Source organism: Canis lupus, chromosome 21, assembly GCF_003254725.2.
Source record: "Canis lupus dingo isolate Sandy chromosome 21, ASM325472v2, whole genome shotgun sequence".
Taxonomy (NCBI): Eukaryota; Metazoa; Chordata; class Mammalia; order Carnivora; family Canidae; genus Canis; species Canis lupus.
In genome coordinates this window covers 16,393,839-16,414,556 of record NC_064263.1, presented here as the reverse complement: position 1 = coordinate 16,414,556, position 20,718 = coordinate 16,393,839, and the positions used below count along the sequence as shown (strand labels likewise).

General features: G+C 41.5%; 2 protein-coding genes across 11 annotated transcripts in view; one reads left to right on the top strand and one right to left on the bottom strand.

The window, feature by feature from the left end:
• LOC112642100 (prolylcarboxypeptidase) overlaps positions 1–15,810 on the bottom strand; it is a 65,714-nt gene extending 49,904 nt beyond the window's left edge. Inside the window, exons 1-2 of one of the 3 annotated variants that reach the window (XM_025419497.3) lie at positions 15,718–15,810; positions 14,476–14,664 (exon numbers count right to left, since the gene is read on the bottom strand). In XM_025419497.3, the coding sequence (XP_025275282.1) occupies positions 14,476–14,643 (168 nt within the window). In that variant the 5' untranslated portion in view covers positions 14,644–14,664; positions 15,718–15,810. The other 2 variants (XM_025419498.3, XM_035704226.2) reach the window with 2 other exon arrangements.
• The window catches only part of DDIAS (DNA damage induced apoptosis suppressor), a 29,887-nt gene continuing 24,958 nt past the window's right edge, over positions 15,790–20,718 (top strand). For 4 of the 8 annotated variants that reach the window (XR_007404585.1, XR_007404588.1, XR_007404582.1 and 1 more), the window contains exons 1-2: positions 15,790–15,905; positions 16,383–16,503. The gene's annotated coding sequence lies outside the window, so the exon portion shown is untranslated. The other 4 variants (XR_007404583.1, XR_007404586.1, XR_007404584.1 and 1 more) reach the window with 4 other exon arrangements.

The following is a 20,718-nucleotide window of genomic DNA, read 5'->3' as shown; positions in this document are numbered from 1 at the left end:
TTCAAGCCTAAAGAACTAATAACCCATGGCACTGCAAGGGGCCTCAGCTCTGTGACCAGCTTCTGTTCTAATTGGGCAGTGTCTATGCCATAGTGGCAGTACTAAGCAAAATATTAAAAAAGCAAGTGTTAACAGCATTCAGAAAAGAGAGTAATCACCTCAACTTGGGCCAGTTACTCATTTAAACAACTGTGTGTGTGTAGGGGGTGCACCTGGGAGGCTGACAGTTAAGTGTCTACCTTCAGCTCAGGTCATGATCCCAGGGTCCTGGGACTGAGCCTCTCATGGGGCTCCCTGCTCAGCAGGGAGTCTGTTTCTCCCTCTCCTCTCTCCGTATGCATTCTCTTTCTCTCTCCCTCTCAAATAGATAAAAATCTTTTTAAAAAAATAAATAAACAACTGTTGAGGGCATATACTGTGGCTACACTTATAAGTGTAGTCCCAGCACTCAGGCTGCTCACACCCTAATACAGAGACCAACATATAAACAAATCATTGCAATCCATAGTAGTAGTACAAAAGAAGTATTCATAAAGTGCAATGGAAGGCACAAGGGGGATATTAGTCAATACCCAGCCTGGGAAAAGAAACAAAGCAATCCCATAGTTTCACAGAAGTGATAGAAGACCTAAGCTGTGACGGATGGACAGGGGCCCCAGGCAGAGAAAGGAGGAAGACAAACCATTCCAAGCAGAGATACCAGTACTGTATGAGCCACATCCCAGCATAGTGTGCATAGAACAATGAAATGACCAATGTGTAATGCCTGGCACACAGTGTCAATAAGAAATAACAATAGATTCTATTCTAGCAGCTACTTCTCTGATTATGTTTTTTTTTTAAGATTTTATTTATTTATTCATGAGATAGAGAGAGAGAGAGAGAGAAAGAGAGAGAGAGAGAGAGAGAGAGAGGCAGAGACACAGGCAGAGGGAGGAGCAGACTCCACGCAGGGAGCCCGATGAGGGACTCGATCCTGGGTCTCCGGGACCATGCCCTGGACTGGAGGTAGCACTAAACCGCTGAGCAACCCGGGCTGCCCTCTGATTATGTTTTTAAAGACTGATCCTAAAATTCATTTGTTTTGTCCAAGCCTATGCTAGCTCAACAAGGGACAGGGTAACCAAAATATCCTAGAAGGCATGGAGTGAGGCAGTTTGGAATTTTAAAATGAAGCACCTGGAATTAACTATAGTTGTCTGCATATCTTAGATGTGTGTAAGCAAAGATGAGAAAAGGACAGTAAATTAATTGCAAGTGAGAGGAGCAAAAAAATAATGAAGACCTTACTACTTTTCCAATTAACAAAGAAGGGCTTCCTGGAGAGGAATATTTTTTAAAAGAAGAGAACAAGCAAGTGCTAAACAGACCAGATGCCTTGAAAATTCAAGAAGTATTTAAAGACTAAGTCTTCAGAGGAAGACCAACAGGAAAGAGTAAATGTATGTATATGCTCAGCTGGAATGTGAAATGGAGAAAGGTTACCTAGAGAACAGAGACTACAGATAAATGACTATAAATTCAAACTAATAAAAGGGTTTGGCAATGTTACAGAATTTACCTACAAAAAGCCCTTCTGGAAATCTTTTAAAACCATGATCTATATTTTTGGGGGAGTAACTTCCCTAGCATCTTGGCCAACATTCATTTTGCCATGTTACACTCAAATTTTTCAGAGATGAACCAAAGCACTGGGGGTGTGTAAGTAATAGCAATAGGCTTTTATATCTTGCCTAATGTTGGATATTTGCATTTAATGTTTTCAATAACACAGGATATGACATGCAGTGTCATTCTGTTAGTACAGCTCCACATGTACAAAGCTTAGTACTGCAGCCTCCCAGATCCACTGATGAATGAGACCCAACGTTGCTGTCCTTGAAGAGATCACAAAAAGGTAGTCAGCAAAAACTAATTCCCTTCTACTTTAAACTGTGGTTATTTTCTAGAAAACAGCCTACATAAAAAGGCAAACAAAAAGTTTCATTTGGTCTGTAGTAGCCACACCAGTCATTGTCATTTAAAGCCAATTGTTTAAGAGAAAGGAAGCATCCTAGGCCAAGGAGAAGGGAGTCATCACCATTGCTTTCCAAAATTGTTGTATGAGCTGCTCCCTCAAAGGAAAAGGCCATCAGTACTCAGGAAGTGGCAGAGGTTTCCGACAGTTATAAACGATAGTGTCTGCAGCGTGACCCATGGTTCAAACTGCATAAAAATAAGAATTCACTGACAAATGATAACAAGTACTTCCTCACTTTCCTATCGCCTGAATCAGAGCCATTGTTTGGGTTGTAGTTCCTTGTTTAAATTAGGTTATTAAATCACAATGATGCTGGCCAAACATGCTAGTCATAAGCCATCAGGAAAACTTATCAAAAATACCAATATGTCAAGCCTTAAATGCACACACACACTTTTTCACTAAGAAAATCTGACCACAAAAAAAATAAAATAATAAAATAAAATAAAATCTGACCAGTACCAAGCGTATCTTTCAAAAACTTTGTTTTTTTCTCTCCTGAAAACCACAAATGAAGTACTATAATGTAGCAGAAAGAGAATCTGCAAACAGATCTGAGTTTTAGTGCCAATTCTGCCATCTATTATTTGAATTTTAACAAGTTACTTCATGTCTTTGGGCTTGTTTTCTTATATGCAAAATGAAAAAAAAAAATAGTACCTATCTCAGAGAGGTCTTTTTTTTTTTTTTTTTTTTTAAGTAGGCTCCATGTCCCCAGCATGAAGCCTATTGCACAGCCTGAACTTACAACCCTTAGATGAAGACCTGAGCTGAGATCAAGAGTCAGATGTTTGTTTAATCAACTGAGCCACCCTGGGCATCCCTCAGAGAGGTCTTATGATGATTAAGGTGGATAATGCATGCAAGTGCCTAGCAAGAATATGAAAGAAGTGAGAGTTTGATGTATTACTCGTACATTTTGTAAAGCATGTTTTTAAAAAAAATTTTTAAAGCATGTTTTATTAGCATGCACCTCCCAAGTCTGAAACCACTGCCAAATAGCCAAATACATATACAAACATATACAATGGTATAGGTTTAATATTCATTAGGAAGAAATTGTCATATAACTTTTTTTAAAGATTTCATTCATTCATTCATTTAGAGTGCACAGGCACGCAAGTGCAGGTAGAGGGAGGGGCAGTGGGAGAGAGAGAAATTCAAGCAAACTCCACACTGAGCACAAAGTTCATCATGGGGCTTGATCCTGAGGATCATAACCTGAGCCTAAATCAAGAGTCAGACGCTTAACTAACCATCCAGGCACCCCAGTGATATATATAAAACTGTAGCAAAACAAAACAAAACAAAACAAAACAAAAAACCCCAAAACCCAAAAAACAAAAAAACTTTACAATTTGTCCCAACTTTTCGCTTACAACAAATGACCCTGCAAAGCAAAACTTAAAAAAAAAAAAAAAAAAAAAAATGCAGTCATCATGGAACTGAAAACAGCAACAAGGCACTGAGTTGGTAACAGTGAGAGCCTCTTACACACCAAGTATCATGTGGCCTTGAATGTGATATGTTTTTGCTTTTGACTTTCTATCTTGCGCTGTGACAGTGCAATATATCTTTAGTACACATTCATCACTATATGAATTATGTGTAAGGTATATACCACGGAAATAAAACATGACTGAATATCTTATTTCTAAAGACTTTTTTTTAAAGATTTTATTTATTTATTCGACAAACAGAGAGAGAGAGGCAGAGACACAGGTAGAGGGAAAAGTAGGCTCCATGCCAGAAGCCTGATACGGACTCAATCCCAGGTCTCAGGATCACGCCCTGGGCTGAAGGCGGCGCTTAAACCACTGCCCATCTAAAGAATTTTAAAATAACCTGTGACATCACTTTCATCATCTAATATGCTGAAGATTGTAAATCCACATCTCAAAGGACTACTTATTTCATCTTAGGTGTCAGAATAATATAATTACAATCATGGTTCAAATAACCAGGTTTCTCATAAAAGAAGTTACAGAGATCAGCTTAAATTTCCAATCTAATTTCCTTTAAAATGATAGCACTTTATTAAACAGAAGAATAATACTATCATTCTAAGCACATGTTTAAAGAGGAGACCACTATTTAGGCTTTAATAGAAAACAGAATACCTAGGCATGGTTTCCTGAAGTTGACTTTCTAATCAAGGTAGACTTTCAGAAGCAAAAGGCCTAAAGGTGACCTCTGTTCCCTTGAATTAGTGGACAAAAGAGGAAAATCCAAGTGGAATAGAAAACTATGAATATTTAGCAGTGACTAATCCATGCAGCATAAGTAAGGAATACTTACATGAACCTTAATTAACTTATTCTAAGCCAAATTTTGTTTTCTGTTTTTTGGGGTTTTTAAAAAAGATTTTATTTATTTATTCATGAGAGATACAGAGACTGAGAGAGAGGTAGAAGACACAGGCAGAGGGCTCCATGCAGGGAGCCTGATGCGGGGCTCCATCCCGGGTCTCCAGGATCACGCCCTGGGTGAAGGCGGCGCTAAACCTTGGAAAAGCTTAAAAAGGAGGATTCCCTAATGGAACTAGGATAAACTGTACTGAGCACCAAACTTAAGGGGACAATTTCTAAAGTAGTGACCTCATTCCTGCCCCACCAGTTTAGTCTCCTCCTTTATTTCTTGGAGAATACCTTTTGCGATCATCAGTGGAGGTCTCTTTATATCCTTTACTCTATAAAAATATCTCAGAGTCTGTATCTTAGAAGGTTTAATAGTCCCCTTCTGCTGTTAACATGGCTCATTTATTTAAAGTACATTCATTTAAGTCTTTTTACAAACACAAAAGCCTAGTCAGAAGAAAGTTTTGTTTTGTTAAAACCTCCATTATGACTTTTTTTCTCTCCAAAATTATCCAGCCTTGCTAGAAAATTGAGATTCCTCTTGATTCAACTTTATTATTGTCTAATCTGGATATCCTTAATAAATGTGACTTCCACGCTATCCTGAATTTAGGCCATGAATTACACAATCTTCTGTCTATTCCAGAAATACAAGTAGTACAGAAGCAATATAGCTCAAGGGCTTTGATGTCAACAGAACTCAGTTTAAATCCCAGCACTATCAATGATCAGTTATGAGATGTGGATATATCACTTTACCTCTAAGCCCTTTATTTCTCTATGAAAAAGATGTAGCTCCTCCATGCGGGGTGGAAGATACATCTATGAAAAGCACTTAGGCTGTACCTGTCACAAGGTGAATGCATTTACTCTGGTCAGCAGAGCAGTGTTTTGACCCTTACCACTTTAACACCAAGTTATGTTCTTAAAGTCAATTAAAGATTCAGAGAAGAGGGATACCTGGGTGGCTCAGCGGTTTAGCACCTGCCTTCAGCCCAAGGCCTGATCCTAGAGTCCCGGGATCGAGTCCCGCATCGGGCTCCCTGCATGGAGCCTGCTTCTGTCTCTGCCTTTCCCTCTCTCTGTGTATCACATGAATAAATAAATAAAATCTTACCAAAAAAAAGAGAGAGAAGGACTACCTGCACCATGTGTGTGCCAATGGAACCAATGACTATACTGACTTCACACTGCAGAGTGCCCACCTCTTGCCTTATAGAGTCTGATCCTGTCCCAGGCTTACTGACCTTTCAGTTCCTACAACATGACTGCTCTTTCCTACCTTAGGATACGCCCTCTACCTGGACAGAAATCTTGATCATCTCCCTCTCCTGTCTAACCTCTATTTAGCTTCCCAGTCTCTGCTTTGACACCACTGCTGCCTACAGGATTCTCTAATATCCAAGACTCAGGACTTCACTGAAGATCCCACAACAAACTACTCCTTAAAGCACACTCCTAATTATTATCACTATGTTCCCACTAAACTGTAAACTTTATGAGGTCTGTCTTTGCTTTCCACTTATCCCCAGCTATTAACATAGCATATGGTACATGGATAGTTCAATAAATCTTTCCGGATGAACATACAACTGTGCTGCTTTACTCTATGTTAGATATTTTATCTGCTATAAGACAATGATACATCATTGAAGCCTATAACCAACTTGAAGAGCCGCTCAGAAAAAGCTCCTAAAGAAATCTGACTTGAATAAATCTGCCTTTACCTAACCCGCGTGGGGAATCCCCACAATGTGAGCAGCAAGCGAGAGAACATCATGAGCTTGACAGACATGACAGCTGATCCTCTCCAGGTGCAGCACTGTGTGGCAACTTGGAACTGACACAAGTAACAGAAAGTAAGGATTTACAAATATACATAGTTAACTGGCTTCTTTTTGAAAATGAATCATAAAAAGTACTATCTTTACCTTAGTTCTCTAATATGGGCAGTACACAACTCCCACAGCAGTAGGCTTTAAGGGACATTTTTCCTAATGTCTTCATTCTTTAACCTCTCCCTGGCCCTCTCCCATACACAAAACAAAGAGCAAACTTTGCTGTACTCCCTCTCATGATTCTTTCTCTGTACGTATGTGGGGAGAAGGTTAGTAAAGACAACCCTGTAAGTTGTGACCTTTAAGTTACAGCTTCCAGATCATCAAAATAAGAATATGAATAAGTGGGCCTGTTTTTATTTGCCTGGCATTCTATATTGTTTCCCAAAAGGATTTCAGGCCATTGAGAATCAAGTTTTCCTCCCTCCCTATAACACATACACACACACACACATCCCTTCCTTATCTCAAGGTACAGGGAAGCAGGAAAAGGGAGGGGGAAAAGATACAGATTCAACAAACATTTGTAAAGATGATACTCTAATAAAACTATAAAAATTATGTAATACTATGGGTAGTACGCTGTGGAGTATGAGTACTTACAAGATAGAGTCCTTGATTTAAAGAGAGTAAGAAAAAAAATTTAAAAAAATAGAGAGTAAGATAAGAGTACAAAAGATTCTAACACAAGACTAGAATAAGACATGTGCCCTGAAAGCAGTACAAAGAAAGATCTGATTGGGCACCTGAGTGTCTCACTGGTTGAGCATCACCTTCAGCTCAGGTCGTAATCCTGGGGTTCTGGAATTGAGTCCCACATCAGGTTCCCCACCGGGAGTGTGCTTCTCCCTCTGCTTATGTCTCTGCCTCTCTCTGTGTGTCTCTCATGAATAAATAAATAAAATCTTTAAAAAAGAAAAAAAAGAAGGAAAGAAAGATCTGACTGATCACACACTTTCCGAAAGATAAGAAATACCTCATGGAGGAGGTACTCAGTATCTGAGATGAGGCTTAAAAAAAGGATGGGATTGATAAAGGGGGGAGGGCACTGGGAGAGATATTTCAGACAAAAGAAACAATGTGGGCTAAAAGTATAGAAACAGGAAAAGAATGAGGATGTGTGGGGAATAGATTAGCACACTAGAAAGGTGGGTTGGGGTCACAGGGTAGAAAGCCCTGAATGCTACAGGATTTTGTTCTAAATAAAGCAAACAATTAGCTGCTGTACCTGGGTGGCTCAGCCAGTTAAGCATCTGACTCAGAAAAAAAAAAAAAAAAAGCATCTGACTCAGGTCATGAACTCAGGGTCCTAGGATCCACTTTCATCAGGCTCCCTGATCAGCATTGGCTTGACCCTCCCTCTCCCTTTGCCCTTCCCCCCATTTGAGAGTGCACTTGCATGAGTACACTCTCTCAAATAAATACAATCTTTTTTTTTTAAAGATTATTTTATTTATCAGACAGACAGAGAGAGAGAGAGAGAGAGAGAGGCAGAGACACAGGCAGAGGGAGAAGTAGGCTCCATGCAGGGAGCCCAAGGCGGGACTCGACCCCGAGACTCCAGGATCACACCTTGGGCGGAAGGCAGGCGCTAAACCGCTGAGCCACCCGGGCTGCCCAAATAAATACAATCTTAAAAAAAAAAAAAAAGTAAACAATTTGGAATCATTGTGGGCTCTGAGCAGAAGAGTGCTTGATGGAAGAAGAGGTGGTTAATGTACCCATGGTGACTACAGTAGAGGGCTAACCACAGGAAGCAAGGAGGACCTTCAAACTCATATAATCCACCTTTTACTGTCCCCTCACCCTATTCTTACTTCCTTCATTACTAGGCTTAAATTTCATGGTCAACAAATAAATACTCCCTTGCATATGTCCCTTAATCTCCATGTCTCTCACTTTCTTTTAGTGATTTGGCAAAAGGATAATCCTGGTTAAAAGAACCCTCCATCAACTTCTCACTCATACCCAAGAAAGTAAATGTAGCTAAAGAAACATACAGCCTATCAAATGGTCTTACTAACATGCATGAGACTTCAAAGCTACCTGTGATCAGGACGTCTGGGTAGTTCAGTGGTCAAGCATCTGCCTTCAGCTCAGGGCGTGACCCCAGGGTCCCAGGATCAAGTCCCACATCGGGCTCCCTGCAAGGAGCCTGCTGCTCCTTCTGCCTATGTCTCTGCCTCTCTCTTGAATAAATAAAATCTTTTAAAAAAAGCTACCTATAATCAAATCATATTTCCCTAGTCCATTTATTTTCTTTCTCTGCTAGAGGAATATTTATGTTTTCTTTTCTCCTCACTATGTTCATCCCCTGCTGCTACCCTCTCCTTGGGTATGTCCTTTCAGTCATACTGGCCTCCTTGTGGTTGTTCCCACCAGGCACACATCTACCTTAGGGTTTTGTACTTGCTTTTCTCTATGTCTTAAATGCTCTTTCTCCAGTGCCTAGAAGAGTGCCCTGCAAATAGTGAGAACTTAACAAAAATAGAGTAAATGAATTTGGAAACACATCATACATTCAAGTATGCTATTTTGCTTTTTTCATTTATCATTAATTTACAAACATTTCCCGACATTACCAAGTATACTTCAAGGTCATCATTTTTAAGGGATAGTAATATTCCATTTTATGGATATGCCACAAATTATTTACAATTTGGGACTGAGAAACCAGGAGATTTACAAATGGGATCTTTTGGATGATTCTTCCTTTAATCTTTCTAAACCTCGATAGTTTCACCTCTAAAAATGAGCATAATATCTACTTCATAGGACTGCTGCAAAGAATGGATGTGGAATATAGACAGATATGGAGACATCAGTTTTGAAAACAGAGGCATCATGATGTCAATTGAATGAAAGATCATAGATCTTGGAAGCAACAGATTAAAATGTATTGTCCCTCAAGAGCTTGATCAAGTCACTTAATCTCTACGAACCTCAATTAAACCATCTATTTTTAAAAGTGGTTATAAAAATTAAAAGCAGGTACACAGAAGAATTTAAAATAATATCTAGCCCAGATAAGATAATTAATAAGTGCTAATTCACTCACTGCTCATAAACAACCAGGACTTTTCTTAAATTGTGAACCAGAATAAAAAAGATTAAAAAAAAAAAAGACGTTTATAAACTCCCCAATAACACACACATTGTTAATGCAAGTTTTGGGGCGTCTGGGTGGCTCAGTCAGTTAAGCATCTACCTTTGGCTCAGGTCATGGTCCCAGGGTCCTGGAAACCTGCCCCATGTCAGGCTCCCAGGTTGGCAAGGACACTGCTTCTCCCACTCACCCCTGCTCATGCTCTCTCTCTCTCTCTCACATAAATAAATAAATTAAATCTTTATTAAAAAAAGTTTCCTTTTGATGAAATTTACAAGGCATATTTCAGATTTTTTATATAAATCTATTAATTTTGTTTCCTTTATTATGAAAAAGACAAGCAAAATAATTATTTTAATTACCAAATGATAGTATGAATAAATTTCTTTATCACATACTTCAATGTATATATACATTAGATCAGTGAACTATCATGATAATAAGTTGAGCAAGAAAATATTATGTAGATAGTCTCACTTGAGGGATTTTTTGAAGCAATCTGTAAATTGCGGCCACATACTACCAAGACACTACAAATTTATCAGTCCCTTCCCATATTTTTCAGATACAAGCTTGAATATGTGTGACTGGAATAGCTGACAAGTATGTGAGGTCCTCCAGGGTGTAATCATCTCTGCTTTCCTGGGACCTAGCCCAATGCCTGATATATAAAAGGAATTGGATGAACACTCGAGTAGGTAGATGGGTGGGCAGGTAAGAGACTAATTGAGTATGGTGGTCATTAGTGTTGTTTCTCCTTCTAGGATCTCCAAAGTCAATATTCTTATCTCCCTATCTTGTCCTTACATGCAGCAAAATAACCTGTTTGGGCCAAGGAATTATGAAAGGAAGTGACATGTGCCACTTCCAGATTGGGGCATTTATTATCTTTCTATGTCCTTTTTCCACTGCTATGGTGATCATGAAAGTATACGTTGAGAGGAGGCCTTCATAAATCCCTTAGTCTCTAAGTGAATGCAATGAGGGAACCCTCTGCTAACCCCAATGGAAATACAGTTTGAGTCACACATTTTTGTAGGGTTAAGTCACTAAAATTTTGAGTTCTGCTACATCAGCATAACCTAGCCCATCCTGACTAGTACAATAACCAAGATAATGACATTTATTTTAGAACAAGAAACTCATTAGAGTTTATTTTCAGAAAAAAACAAAATGAAACAGATAAGCAATCTATCTTGAACATGTCACTCAACCTGTCTATATGATCGTTCTCTCACCTGTGAAGTGGAACAAACCATCTACCTCACAGAACAGCTGTAGGAATTAAATGTCTATTAAGTACTCAGAAAGTAGGGCATATAAAGCTTTCAATAAACAGTAGCAGATTATTAGTATTACTGTGCACTCGATATTTATACACTACATATTTCATTTTATTCTCCCTCCTCTTACGCCTTATTCATTTTAACTTCTAGCCAATTTTTTCCATTCAAAAAATCTTTATCAACATGGCTGGGCTACAGTGCCCAGATATTTGACCAAACATTCTGGATGTTTCTATGAAGGTGTTTTTTGGGATAAGATTCACATTTAAGTCAGTAGACTTTGAGTAAAGCAGCTTTACCCTCCATAATGTGGGTCTCACCTAACCAGGTGAAGGACTGAATAGCAAAAAAGACTGACCTCTCCGGAACAAAAAGGAATAGTGCAAGCAGGCTCTCTTTGGACTCAAATTGCAACTCTTCTCTGGGTCTCTAGCCTGCCAGCCAACCCTACAGATTTTGAACTTACCAAGCCTCCATAATCACATGAAATAATTCCTTAAAATAAATCAATCTCTGTGAAAAAAGGAATACATACACAGAAAGAAACATTCTATTGGGTCTGTTTCTCAGGAGAATTCTGACTAATAAAGATTGTTTGCCTAGTGACACTGAGGAAAATGAGAGCCTCAAAGGACCCATTCTCTTTTCCCACTACATCACACTGTAAAATGCCCTCCGAACTCACATTCTACTCTGAGGGGCTAGGGTGGGAGGTGGAGGGTAATGAGAAAGAGAGAAACCTTGCAACCATAAGCCATAAAGTCCAAGGAGCCCCTTCAACATTGACATTATACATGTATACGTGTAAATACCTGGATGTGACCAAGTGATGTACTATTCTTTCTCTGGTCTCCTGATTCAGTTACTTTGGATAAAAGAAAACAAATATTCCTAGTAAATCAATAACATTTGCAGACTTCGAAAGAAGAGGAAAAAGAATTAGTAAAGATGTAGAAAATGAAAAGAAAAATAAAAAATAAAACTTGTGTCAATTAAGTTTCTAGAAGATGCATTATCACAACTGCCATGCATTTGGATCAATCTGAAATGATGATACTATGGGGAGTGTGGTTTTAGGACAGAGTGGGGAAGAAACCAGCATGTGATCTATTAAGTTCCCACCATGTCCCAAGGCACTGTGTGTGTGCTTTCATTTGTCACCATATTTAATCCGTGGTAGACTTTGCTCTGTTTAGGCTTTTTTTGGATAGTCATTCATTCACTCCCTCAAAAAAATACTTATTTTGTGCCTTATATTTTTATAGGCTCTTTTGGGTACTGGAGAGTGCTATCTAGCTAACAGGGACACATACAAAAGAGTAAGTGTGCAGGGTGAAAAAAGACCAACTATGTTGCCCTAAAGTCTAGAAGGCTTCAGAGAAGAGGTGATATTTCAGCTGGATTACAGGTACGAGTTTAACTTGGAAAGAAGAGAGATAGTATTCCAGATAGAATTTCTGACACTGTAAAATTCAGTTGAGTCTCTGTTCTAAGTTGCTAAAAGTACATGTGTGCATTGAGGAGCAAAGGGGAGGGAAAGGGCCTTTATATCCAGACCATTCATGGAATTTATGTGCATATAAAGATAGCTGGGAATAGCTTGGTCAACTAGACAGATATAACTACAGATAAAGAAAATCATTACAAAGGTTGATAAAAATTCAACCTTGAATAAAAACTGAGGCTTACAATTATAATAATGATGTTTATTATTAAAAGGCATAAAAGCATTTCATGTCCTCTAACTAAAAAAAATTAAGGTTGAGTTTATACATGGTCCCAACTAAAAACCTATGGTCCAGAATTGGCAACTACGATAATCATTATTATGTAATAAATATGTATGTGGAAGTTTTCTCAACAAAATGAAATAAAACCCAACTCGTTGATATAAGGAAAATTATTATTATAGCAATACACATATATGTGGAATCTGTGTCCTAAAATATAAACTAAGCCAAAGGGTGGCTGAGTAAGGTCAAACAAATCACCAAAAAGGAAAAAGAACTCTTAAATTATATTTCTAAATAGTTTAAGTGGTCAAGAAAGGAATGTATAATGAAGGAAGATAAATTAAGGGCTCACAGATCATTTGGTCTCTTCCACCCTTTTGTTCCCCCTTTTCTGCTGATAGTTCCCTTTTTCATAATTTCTCTCCTCCTTCTTCTTCTTCTTTTGTGTGAGAAAGACACAACCGACTGCGCCACCCAGGTGCCCTTCATCACTTCTAAGGAGAATTCAGAGATCCTCATTCCAAAAGTTCTCTTTCAATTTTATTTTACCAATAAGACTCTGCAAATAATCATATACAAAATCCCCAAATATGAAACAGACTAAAGCTCAGGCTCAAAGAGTTCAGAGAGAGAGGGGTTACTGAAGCACCCTAACTTGGCCTCCACTTTACCCTTCATCCACCAACCCTCTGAGACAGCTCCCCAAATAGCCTTAATTTTCCTTAGCGCAGTATGTAATATGCTGCTCCTTGTTCAATCCTCTCAATTTACAAATGAAAGTGTAGCTTAGTGAATTAATTTAATTAAGAAGTCTGAAAAAAAAAATCCCTGTTTCATTTCCTCTGCTGAAATAAAATGCTTTCTCTTCCTCATAAACTGTAATTTAAATTTCTGGGTTAAAAATAATTCCTTATAAGTTACAAATTCATTCAATCAGTCTATCTGAATTCAAGATTCAGGGCTAAATATTCTGCTGGGGACATGTCATCTGTTTTCATTTAATCATCACCAAATCCCCAGATCAAGAAACTGCGTTTACTGTTTGTTTGTTTTTTAAGATTTTATTTACTTGAAAGAGACCATGCACTTGCAGGGTGGAGGGAGCACAAGCAGGTGAGAGGCAAAGGGAGAAGGAGAAGCAGACTCCTCGCTGAGCAGGGAGCCCTGCGCCATCCCAGGACCCACGGACCATGACTGAGCCAAAGGCAGAGGCTTAACTGACGCAGCCAATCAAGGGCCCCAAGAACAGGGTTCAGAGAAGTACCGTAACTTTCCTAAGTTCACAGAGCTAGCAGAGTGGAATGCTGTTCTATTCAACTCCAAAAGCCAAACCTCAGACTCTTGCATTCTTTCTAAGTCCAAACCTTTTCCTAGTCTTTACCTGTCTTTACACAGGTTCCCAGAAATACAAACTGGTAAGAGATCTCGTCACTTCACACAGTCTTGTCATGCTTCAGGCAGCCAAGCACAAAGCCATCAAGTCTACTTTAAACTTCTAAACTCAAGCTTCAGAACTGCAGAGATGCTAATCCCCACCCTCAAATCTTGACTTTCTTCTACAACTTTCTTTACAACCGTGGGCTACACGTTATGTTCAGTCTTATGGAGAACAGGAATGGTTAAAAACCCTTAATCAGAGGGCGACAAAATCAACTTTGAGCTGAGCAAGAGATGACAGGCTGGTGTTTTGGGTTGAATACTACATATTACCTAATAGGATACTGGAAATGTGTATTTAAAGGCTGCTTTTGGACAAACGATGACTGTCACGACGGAGTAGGAGTCACAGGTGGCATCAAACAATTTTAATTTGACGGGAGGTGAGGAGAATTTGAATTAGAGCATCATCTTCTGGGAGCAGAAGCTGAAGTGACTGTCACAGCCAATTTTAGAAGAGAGTGTGGAAACCAGGATTGATTATTAAACTACTGGTTCACGGGAGAAGAGATTTTAAACAGAACTGAAACTTGGTGCCACTGTCTAGAAACTGTGAGCCAAAGATCGGACAAGTCCTAGGCATTAGGGGTCTGAAATTCTGGGTGAGCTCCAGTGCCTAGGCTCGGGTCCATTAGGCAGGGACTGCGCAGCCCGAGCGCTCCCCGACGCCCGCCCCGCCCCGCCCCGCCCCGCCTTACCTTCTGTAGGATGTAGTGAACCGAGTACTTCGCGCCAGTAAAATGGCGGGAGGTGAAACTGGTTGACCAGCGCAGGCTGCTGAGGGCCTTCACGGCCGGCGGTACAGGGATGGCGACCCCAGGCGTCAGGAGAGCCAGGAGCAGGAGCAGGACGGCGGGGCGCCCCATGGCTACGGCTCCGGCTGGCGGCTGCAGTGCGGGTGGGAGCGAGACCGGCAGAGACGCGGAGCTAGAGCCGAGCCCAGCCCGCAGCTCCGCCCACCGCACAGAGGCTCCTCCCCGGAGCAACGCCGCCCAAGCCTGGGCGCCCACGCCGCCCCGCCCCGCCCCGGTCCCCGGCGGCGCCGCAGCCTTTCACGTTGCTCTGGCGCAGTCCCCTCTTCCGAGTCCACCTTCATCGCGGCCCCAGTCCAAGTCCACCCTTTCCCACCGGACCGCCGGAATCCCATCCTGGGGACAGAGCGCTCTCCAAGCCCAGCACCTCCTTTCCTGCCCTGCCCGGTCGGCCTCAGTTCCATTGCCACCCCCCTTGCCCTCCGCAAACCCCATATAATAACAATAATAATAAGAGCTGCCATGACAATTCCTTGAGCGTTCTCTACGTGTCCCTATATCGCTAGGCATAATGGCACACACGCCTCTAACTCCAGCATCACAGCAATCCGTGTGTCGCGTGATGGCTACTCCCACTGACAGCTGAGGAAACCGAGGTCCCGAGGGGTGGAGGGCATTGCACTGGGTTACTCAGGAGGCAGGGGAGCGCGGCTTCGCAGCCCGCTCGGTCCGGCCCTCGCATCCCACCTCCATGATGTCAGCCAACCACCTCTTGCGGTAGTCCGCTCACCCATCACCCCGAACCTCCGCGCTGCCCACACAAGCCATCCCTTAGCTGGAGTCTCCGGGGCCCGGAGCCCCCCCGAGTCCCGCTAGGTCCGGGTCCCTTCGTCCAGGATACGCCCCGGTCCCCTGCCCCGGGCGGGTAGCCCGCTTCAGACCCCGCTTCCATCCCCCTCTTGCTCTTCTCCGCGCCACCAAGCTCCCCTGCCCAGCTCCCACTCCTCCTTCCAGGCGCCCTGCCGAACCCCGATCTGAGGGGCGCTACCACCCCTTCCTGGGACCCCCACGCTGCCCCCAAAACCAACTTTATAGACTGTGCCACTGCGGCACCAGTCGGGGAAAAACATCCCCCAAACCCTGTCTCTACCCACAGTTTGACGAAAATGGTCGTTCCCAGAAACTCACAGAACGCCGCGTTCAATCTCCACCCTCGGCGGCGCCTTCTTCTGATTGGCTGTGAGCAGCCACTGCCCAAGCGTCACTTCCGGCGGAAAAGGACGCGGGAGTTTTGATTGGAAACTTGATTCGTCGCCGCGTCCCAGCGGTCGGCACCGCGGAGCGTCGCCCGGACGAGTCTCGGTCGTGTGCCTCAGGTGAGGAGCTGTGGAGCGCAAAGGGCGAGACTCCTAACGTGGCCCTGAGTGTCGTCGTGGGTGAGACTTAGAGCGTTCCCTGTTGTTTTCTCAGGAGTTAGTCTTTCTCTGTAGAAGGGTGGCCATGAGAGTGAACAGGAAAAAGGGTCTGTCTGTCATTTAGAATTAGGCCGTGCTGTTGATACAGTTCAGCGAGCGTTTCCTCCACATTTGCCTAGCCAGCGAGCTAGATGAGGGTGAGCCTCTGGAACCGATAAAACAAAGGAAAAGTACCATCCGGGTTTTGAGGTGCTCGGAGATGCGGCTTTAGCAGGCTTTGCTGAGTAATTGAGTGCTGAAAAGGGGGCTTTTCCATATCGTTTTGTGACCTAGAGGGAAGAGTGTTTTGTCAGTGTGCTCAAATCGGAAACTTGAAATTGTTCTACATTCCTTACCTATCTTATACTCAGCCAGTCATTATATCTCGAATCCACACAGTCCTCCACTTGTGGGCCACTTGGAACACCGTGACTTCTCCATAGCTCCAGTCTCCAGCCTCCCAGCTGGCTCTTACTTCGTGTTACTTTCCAATCCAGTCTCCACATTGCCAGGCTATCTGGTAAGTCGCAGATCTGGCCAGAGCACTCCCGGTTTAAAATCTTTACTTGCCTCCTATTTGCCCTCAAGGTAAGCCTAACCTTCTTCACATATTTTACAGGGCCCTTCTTGCTAGCCTTTGCCTGCCTCTCCATATTTGTTTTGTACTGCTCCAGCCCTATGAAAAGTCTTTGAGTTCCTCAAATCCACCGTCTCACCTCACCTCCAGATCGCTTCTAACCTGGCTAATTCATACTCATTCCTTAAGTTTCAGTTTTATTGTCTTTTAACTCAGGAAGCCTTTCTGCACCCTGCAAAACTGGGTCACAAAGTACCTAGTAGTTAGTGATAGCAGATAGTTTGGATATTGTTTTTGACTTATTTATTTGAGAGAACGCACAAGGAGAGGGAGAAGCAGGCTCCTCGCTGAGCAAGGAGTCTGATGGGGGCTCCATCCCAGCACTCCAGATCATGACCCAAGTGGAAGGCATACACTTAACTGACTGAGCCACCAAGGCACCACTATCCTGCAGATAGTTTTTTTTTTTTTTTTTTTAAGATTTTATTTATTTATTCATGAGAGACACAGAGAGGCAGAGACACAGGCAGAGGGAGAAGCAAGCCCCATGCAGGGAGCCCGACGCGGGACTTGATCCCCGATCTCCAGGATCATGCCATGGGCTGAAGGCGGCGCTGAACCACTGGGCCACCCAGGCAGCCCTATCCTGAAGATAGTTGTAAGTGCCTCCCTCTGCCAAGAATTACTAGGTACTGGGATTACAATAGTGAACAAGTTAGATTCCTCACCAAGTGGAACTTAACTCTTATAGGTGGAGTTAAGAATAGAAGGGGAAACTGAGTTAGGCTCGTTTCAGGTGGCCTCTCTCAAGTCTTGAAAAACAAAATTTGACCAAGTAAATTTGAAGATCAAGTTAGCTTTATTAAATGATTCAGACAACATCTTACCTAGCAAATAAAAGAGAGCTCCAAAGAGTCATGCAAAATAGGTTTTTATAGGAAAGAAAGTAGGGCAAGGAAGTTATTAGCAAAAGAAAAGGATTGTTCTGGGCAAGGTCAGTCTTCCTCTGGGGGAAGGGCAAGGAGTCTTATGCAGATTGCCTTTCTGAGATGGAGAGAGCTCTTGTTGGCACTGATCCAGAAAATTCCTTATTGACCAGTTAAGACTATATTTCTGGGGGAAGTTGAAACTGCAGTTAGCTGAGGTAGTTAGCCCCAGTTTGGGGACTCTGCAAATGACTTCATTTGGGGCCTGTGGCTTTTTTTCTAACACAAGAGTTGACTCTTAAAGCAAGGCCTAAAAGATGAGAATGATCCAGCCATGCAATAAAGAAAAGGAAGAACATTCCAGAATGAATAGATTGTACAAAGGCCCTAAGCCAGGGAAGAAGTTGTCATCTGAGTGCTCAAAAACCTAAGGAAAGATCTGTGCTGCTGGAAGGTATTCAGAAAGGATAGGTGATGAAATGAGCCTTGAGAGATGGGCAGGGACCAGATCTTGCAGTTAGGAAGCTAATGCGGCAGCAGAAGCAACAGGTGATGATGTTTGGATTACGTAGTAGCAGAACATATGTGGGAAAAGTGGACAGTGGTTCTTAGATTTGGAAATAGAAGGACATACAGATGAGTATAATTTGAGACTTGAGGGAAAAAGAAATGAAAGATGATTCCTAAGTATCTGACCTGACTTAACTGGTTGAAGAATAGTGCTATTTGCTGACATGGAGAAAATTTCAAGAAAAGAATGTGCTGTCTGTTCGATTGAATGGGGGCCCCAAATGTGGGGCAGTGATTGAGTGAAAACCAGTGGCGTGGGCGGTGAAAGGATTCACCCAAGGCAGCACAAAGGAGATAGTTTATTGAATACACCACAAGGGAGTGGTGGGCAGGACAGCAAAGGTGAGACTGTCTGACAGGAGAGCATGAGTAGGGCTGTATTTAAAGGGGAAGATAAAGAGGTATGGCAACGTAGGGAATTTTCCCTTTTTTGGTAACTGTGCCTGCTGTAAGTAGCCCATTGATCTGTTTAGGGCCTATGGATATTTTGAGGTAGGTCTCCTGTCTGTATTCAGGTAGGTGGTCACCGTAGGCCCTTTTGCCTTGCTCTTCATTACGTTGCTCAAGCCTGTTGTCTAAAAGCAGCCTCTACAAAGAAGTTTGAAAGGAAACTAAGAATTCAGGTTTTTTACCTATTAAAACTTGAGGTGTCTATGGAACATCAAAATAATGGCTGTCTATAACTGTCTCCTCCATGTGGAAGTCTGGAGCTTGCAGATATTGTATGTACCTTAATGTCACTTCCTTAGTAGTTACACATTGTCTTAGCCAACAGTTTATAAATTTCTTGAACACAAGAGCCTGTATTTTCTATCTGTAATTTTGTCACCCTCCCTATCCCTTCATCTATCATAAACTCAATGGACAAACTGTGTTGTATTCACCAAGAGTTTCCTGGGTGGTGTCTTGGGGGTTTTTTATTGTTAAGGATTTTTTTTTTTTTTTTTTTTTTAATTCAAGTAGGCTCCACACCCAACATGGGGCTTGAACTCATGAGATGAAGAGTCGCATGCTCCGGATGCCCTGCCTTCAGCTCAGGGCCTTATCCTGGAGTCCCTGCATGGAGCCTGCTTCTCTCTCTGCCTCTCTCCTTCTGTGTCTGTCATTAATAAATGGATAAAATCTTAAAAAAAAAAAAAAAAAAAGTCACATGCTCTAAGCTAGCCAGCTACCTGTCTTGGGTGGTATTTTAAAAGTATTTTTCACCAATATTTCTCCAAATAAAAGAGGTTTCGTTTTTTTGTTTAATTTTCTGTCTCCTGCTTTCTCATCTCTTTCTAGAATTTTCACGTTATGTCAGTAAATCATTTCTCAAGGATTTGTTATGACTACTTTTAGAAAACTTAGACAAAGTATGCACCCTTGGGGGTAAACCATTAAGTAAACAGCTCAAAATATAATACAGCCTGTACAATATAAAACAGGAAATCTGAGAGTAGCAAGGTGACAGATTTTCTTGCATAGCAAGAACAGTTTTGGGAGGCTGCCCTAAGATTGGCCACTCTGACATGAAGATTGTTTTGAGTTAAAAGCAATCAAAACCCAGCAGATTCAGGGAAAGCTTTTCTGCAGCCCCACGCCCTGCCCACCAACTGCCTAAAAAAACATTTAGATAGAAGACCTCATGCAAGAAGAGAGCTATCATCACAGATAACTATATTATGATAAATAGTAAAGTAAGGTAGACAGGAGAAACCTAGCAAGGCCTTATGATCAAAATCCCCTCTTATTCCCATTGTTTTTGAATGGCCCCCACAAACATTTGTTTACCAAACATTTACTCTTTTTTATTTTTTCTGAGGATTGTATGCCTTCCTTTGGAAGTCCTGGACCCCTACCCACTTCTATTTAGTTTGGGATGACATATATATACCTTATTTTGTCTGAGTGTCTTTGGAATTTTCAAGTCTGCAGATTCCCTGTATGTATGCATACTATTAAATTTGATTTTCTTGTTAATCTGTCTCCTGTCAATTTGATTCTTGGTCCAGGGACAGAAATTTGTGTCCCCCAACAATGTTAAACATTTAAATTTTTCTGGATGATCTAACATTTAATAAGAATTATTCTAGATTTTCTAGTCTAGCCCAAAGGAGAAAAAAATTACGTCAGTGTGTGTGCATATAATAGGGGCATGTTTTTTTCATATTAAGGTGCCAACTAGGAAATTGGTAGTGAAGAAGGTAAGCCGAAACGACCCCAGATAGTAGACCAAAGATTTACAAAGTAATCTAAAAGACTGTAATGCTCTCAGACTTTATAGTTTAACTATAACCACATTAATCACAAATGTTGGTCACCATCAGACAGCCTAACTGGCTAGGCCAGTGATTTTCAAGTATTGCCAACATAAACATTATCTGGGAACTTGTGAGACATGCAAATTCTCTGGCCCTCGTCCCAAATTTACTGAATCAGAACTCAGGTTAGGACCCAGAAGTCCATTTTATCAGACCCTCCAGGTGATTTTGATAGACTCTAAAAGAGAACCACTGGGCTAGTATGAAAATGGGTGGTAATCAATGAGTTATGTATCTGGGCCCACCGACAAAACTATCTTTCGTGTGAAAAGGATGCACTAGCTATATTAGCCTGATTCCATTAAAATATTTGATTAACCTAATACCCCTCTTCAAACAACTTTCTCTATACATATAGTCAT